The 5107-nt window shown below is 55.4% G+C and overlaps 1 protein-coding gene across 2 annotated transcripts in view; it reads right to left on the reverse strand.

The window, feature by feature from the left end:
• The window catches only part of PRCC (proline rich mitotic checkpoint control factor), a 7688-nt gene extending 5120 nt beyond the window's left edge, over positions 1–2568 (reverse strand). For both annotated transcript variants that reach the window (XR_001524977.3, XM_015650161.3), the window contains exons 1-3: positions 1873–2568; positions 1104–1151; positions 125–703 (exon numbers count right to left, since the gene is read on the reverse strand). Coding sequence is in view for 1 of the 2 variants with exons in the window: in XM_015650161.3 (XP_015505647.1) it covers positions 125–703; positions 1104–1151; positions 1873–2322 (1077 nt within the window). In the remaining variant the exon portion in view is untranslated. The remainder of the gene's footprint in view (positions 1–124; positions 704–1103; positions 1152–1872) is intronic.
• Positions 2569–5107: the final 2539 nt, after the last annotated feature.

The following is a 5107-nucleotide window of genomic DNA, read 5'->3' on the forward strand; positions in this document are numbered from 1 at the left end:
ATTCCCTGCCCTGTGTCCCAGGCAGCTCACATGGGCTGGATTCCCAGGAGCAGCCAGTAACTCGAGTCACTCACTCAAGTACCTGTCCAGAGCCCCTCACTACACCTCTGGCCAGTGAACCCACCTGGTAGTAGCCCCCGGGCTCGCCGTAGGCGGGGGGGAACTGGCCATAGGAGTGGCTGCCATAGTCCTCGCCAGGTTTGGGTGCCCAGCTGTGCTGAACTCCGCTGGAGCCCGCAGCCGTCTTGAACTCCAGAGGGGCGTTAGCGGCCGCGTCCTGGAACTGGGGCTCCGGCTCTGTCCCGGGCGGAGGGTCCTCCGACCCCCCCGTGCCGGGGTACAGGTAGGGCTCGGCGCCCGCGGCACTGGGCTCGCTCCTGTCGGACAAGGAGAAGTAGTTCTCTGGCTGCACCTCCTCGTCGCTGTCCTCCTCCTCCTGGGTGATCTGTTTGGTTACCTGCAGCGCTGCGCTCTTGGCCGCGGCTTTGATCGCCGACGGGGACGGAGTTGTGGGCACGGCCGGCTTGGGCGCCGGTTTGGCTTTGGAGGAAGAGCTTGGGGTCTTGGCAGGCTTGGAGTCAGAGGCGTTTTCTCCCGCTTTCCTGGAGAATGCGTAGGGCAGGAGTAACCGATTGGTCTCTTTCACTGTCATGTTTTTGGGCTGAGGAAGCAAAGCGGACAAGCCGGAGCCCTCGCTGCGTCCCTGGTGACATCCATGCAGGACAAATGTACCACAGGAAGAAAAAACTGAGGTTATTCGCTTTTCCTGACTTCCTGCCAATTATCCCCCCCAATTCTAACGCTTCTTGTGGGCTTCCTGACGCTTGGCCACTCTGAATATGCTGCACAAGGGGGATTTTGAAGGGAAATGTGGTACTTGCAAATATCTGCCCAATTCCCAAATGAATGCTTCTTTTGCCAAGATTTAAATTGGTGAAATTGCCCAAAAGGAAAGGACTTGAAAACCCACAAGATTTCAGGAATTTCCCCAAAGCCACGAGGTGATCAGACTGGATTATTTACACGAGTGGAAGCCCAAGACTGGTCACAATCAAACACTTTTTTCTGTGACAATTGTTTAACCAAGTGCCCTTGTTATTTACCTGATGAGTATTTTTTTTCTTTGCTGGTTCATCTTCCTCTGAATCTGACTGAGAGAGAAAAGCAGAGCTCAGCACAACCTGAGATGCTAAACTAAAAAAGTTATGTTAATAAACCCCAGGAAAATAAACCCAAAGAGAGGGAAGAACTGCAGGTGCACAGCAGCAGATCAGGGCTTTCCTTCAGACGGACAGACAACAACAGCTACTGAAGGGGAAGCACAAACCACACAGAGGGTGTAAAGCTCACTGCAGGGATACAAAGAATTGTTCCCAATACTGCTGAAATTGCTAAATATCCAGTTAAAATTTGAGTGGAAAGCCTGGTTAGCATCAGAAAAGGCCCTAAGTATCTTTATCATTTCATATCTTCTCAGAGAACTTGGAAGAGGCAACAGGGATGGAGGGCTTGTGCCAGTTTACTGCCAAATAAGCAATAAACTGTCTGAAAAATCTATCACCTGCACAACAAACAAAAAAACTTTTTTGGGCTACAAAGCCTTGCAGCTCCACATCATCAACTCATTAACTCCAGGAATAAAGAAGGGTGCAGATAATCTGGGTTTGGCTGCATTATGATTATAAATAAGGTTTCTATATCAGTTTAATTCTGCAAAGCGCTTTAGGATTAGGGCAGGCAGCCAGGACAAATCTCCCCGTGGATGACACAACAATAGATCCCGGTACCTCGGTGTGAAAGAGCGAGGGAAGAGACCCGCGGGGGGAGTTTTCACTCGAAAGGGCTCGAGCCGGGGGTTTGTTCCATACTCACATCCCCCTTGTGCAGCTCGGGCGCCGCGATCCGCACCGGCTCCGTCCTCTTCTTTGGCTTGGGGAGGCCCAAACCCGCCCCGGGGGAGGCAGCGGGGGGCGGGCTGAGGGGGGAGGCGGCGGTGGCGGCGTTCCTGGGGGGCGGCAGGAGGAGCCCCCTCGGCCGGGGGGACTCCGCGGCCCCGTCCCCGCTGGCGGCCGGCTCGGGGGGGCTCTCGGGCCCGGCCTGGCCCGGCGGGGCGCTGCCGAAGCCGCTCACAGTGGGCGGGGGGCCCATGAGGAACGACGGGGGCACCGCAGGGGCTCTGGGCGGGGGCAGCGCGGCGAAAAGCCCCCGGGACGAGGGCTGCTCGGCTGCGGCCGGGGGAGAATCGGCGGCTTCCTCCTCCTCGCCCGCAGGCTCCTCCGCATCGCTGTCCTCCTCGCTGCTGGCGTAGGCCACGAGGGACATGGCCCCGGGGAGGGCGGCCCTTCGCGGGCAGCAGTCGCTACGCGAGGCCGGGGATCCACCCTCCGCGCTAGGCCGCACCGCCGCCGCACCTTCAGCGCCCGCAGCGGGGAGGAAGGGGCGGGCGGGGCGAGGCTACGCCGCCATGGCGGCCCCTCCCCGTGCGGCGGCGGGGCCGCGGAGCGAGGCAAAGCGACGGCGGCGGCTCCGCGCTCCCGGTAATGGCTGCCGGCAGCGCCCTGCTGCCCGCGCTGTAGCGACGCCGGACTACAACTCCCGGCGTACCCCGCGAGCAGCGCTGTGCCCGCCCCCGCTGTGCCCCGCCGCGAAGCACCACGGGAAATGTAGTCTGTGGTGCCACGCGGCGGGAGCCACGGGCGGGACCGGGACAAGGCCCGGGCACCGGCGGGATGTGGGAAGGCCTCTGGGGACGGAGTGGGACGGGGACGGGTAGGGAGACAAGGATGAAGACGAGGACGAGGAGGCGGGAGGGTCCGACCCACCCCCGCCAGGCCAGTGGATTCATTGCCAAACCGAGCCCTGAGCCGGGACTGCAGCTCCCGGTGTGTCCCCGGTGCAGCGGCACTGCGGGACACGGGCCGGGGGGCAGGGGAGCTCTCCCTGCCTTCCATCCTTTCATCCCGGGGCACCATCGGTGCTGCCAGCCCCAGCAGAAGCTGCTGGAGTGGGATGCAGGAGGCCTGGCCAGGAGCTGGTTTATTCCTCCGGGGCTTTGCTGATTTTCGGTTTGACGCCTTTGACCTCCTTCTGGCTTGTTCTGGCCTTAATAAGCAGTGAGCTGGGCTCGAATTTGGGTCCCCAACACCAAGGGAAGCGATTTGCAGAGCTGCTCTGAAGTACCACAAGTAATTAAAGCAAAATGGAGATAAATGAGGAGCGTATCCTGAACCCTCTGTCATCTGGAACGGTGTGAAATCCAGCCAACATGCCCTGTCCCACCCCTCCTGGCCTGTTCTGGAGAGCTGAGGAGTGTTAAAAATACAGTATTAAAAATAGGCATTGAGGCCTTGGGGAGCGGGAGGGACAGGCACGGGAGGATTCCAGGAGCTGGGACACACAAGTTACGTTTTCCCCCACTCCCTACACGGCTGTGACCTGTGAGGGCAAAGCCAAGCAATCCCACAAGGACACTGAGGAGGACGGTGAGGAGAAGGAAGGTGTTCCTGTGGCCACGGGACCAGCACGGCTCACAGAAATTCCCATCTGTAGCAGCCTCTCTTCAGGAACCCCTTTCCCTGAGAATTTGGGTTCCATATCCAGCAGAAACATCAAGACTTTGTTGTGACACACAAATCACACTGGAAGAGTGAACTCCCATCACAACCCAAAGGGTGTCAAAATCCTTTCACATCTCCACCAATCCACTCTACAAATCCAAAGGAAGCCAAAATAGAGATGGATTTTTTTTGTGCCATTGTGGCTGTCACTTCCCCATTGAAACACCCTTTGTGCTCATAGCTTGGGCTGGAAGTGACCATGAAAATCATCCTGGGGATTGGTTGGGAATCTTCCTGGCAGATTTTTTTCCACTCCCTCCTAAGTGTCCAGGCTTGTAAATTTTTTGGATTTAGGAAAGGGAAATGGGTGATTCCCTTAGAAGCACAGAGTGGTTCAACCACCCCAAGCTGTAATATGAGGCAGCCCTCATCCTCTGCTGGGGAAAATCAACAAGGACTCTGGCAGGGAGAGGAGAGACCCAGTTTAAACAAGGCCTGGCTCCTGCTGTGGAGAAAGAGGGAGGAATCCTTGTTTCCCTCAGCATTTGTCCATTTTTCCATTGCAGGTGGAGATTCCTTGAGACTGGTCTCACCCCCAGGCAGTAAGATCCTGCTGTCAGCTGTGACCCTGTGGATTATTTATTTGTGTTACTTTAAAGCTTGTTAGGAGAAATTAAGCCAAGGAAAACACACGGGGATGGAAAAAAAAAGAGCCCAGCCCAGGAACCCCGAGTGCCAGGTCAGGGTGGAGGTTCTAGCCTTGTAAACGATTTAATCTGTATTTAATTTAATCCCAGGTGTATGGTTGGGCCCAACAGGGACAGCAGCACCCAGCTTTGGTCTGAACTGGGGACCAAGGTGACAATTTATTTACTGCCCTGCTGACTTTGTCACCCTGTAACCCCACACTGAGGCTGCCTAGGGCCCAAACCTCCTCCCCAGGCATCCAGAGATTTCCCGTGTGTCCTGAGCGATCCCAGCTCCAGCCCAGGCTCTGCAGGACAGAGGGGAACTCTGAGGGGTTCTAAGGAAAAACTCCTTTTTCTGCTGGGGTGAATGGGGCAGTTCGGCCAAAGGGACCCTGAGTGGGCACCAAATGCTCCCAATCCTTGATTTTTATCTCTTTTCAAAGGCTGACCTCCCTCTTCTATCACCTATTCAGCTACAGCCACATGTGGGATTTTAGGGATGCTCCTACACAGGGTTAACATCATTTTACACTGGGTTTAGGCTGGTTTTGCATTGGTTTGCACATTTTGCACTGTTTTACAGTGGTTTCACTGTATGTCATGTTACAGCAATTTTGCAGTGCTTTAACATAGGTTTATACTGGTTTCATACTGTCTCACACTGCTTTTGCACTGTTTTACATAGCTTTAAGCCAATTTTGCACTGTTTTACGTGATTTTATGCCAGTTTTGCGCTGTTTCACAGGGGTTTACACCATTTTGGTGCTGTTTTACACCTATTTTTCATTGTTTCACATTATAGTTTTGCACCGTTTTATGTGTTTCTACACCACTTTACTGCTGTTTTACACCGATTTTTCA

This window comes from Parus major, chromosome 25LG1 (genome assembly GCF_001522545.3).
Source record: "Parus major isolate Abel chromosome 25LG1, Parus_major1.1, whole genome shotgun sequence".
NCBI classification, from domain to species: domain Eukaryota; kingdom Metazoa; phylum Chordata; class Aves; order Passeriformes; family Paridae; genus Parus; species Parus major.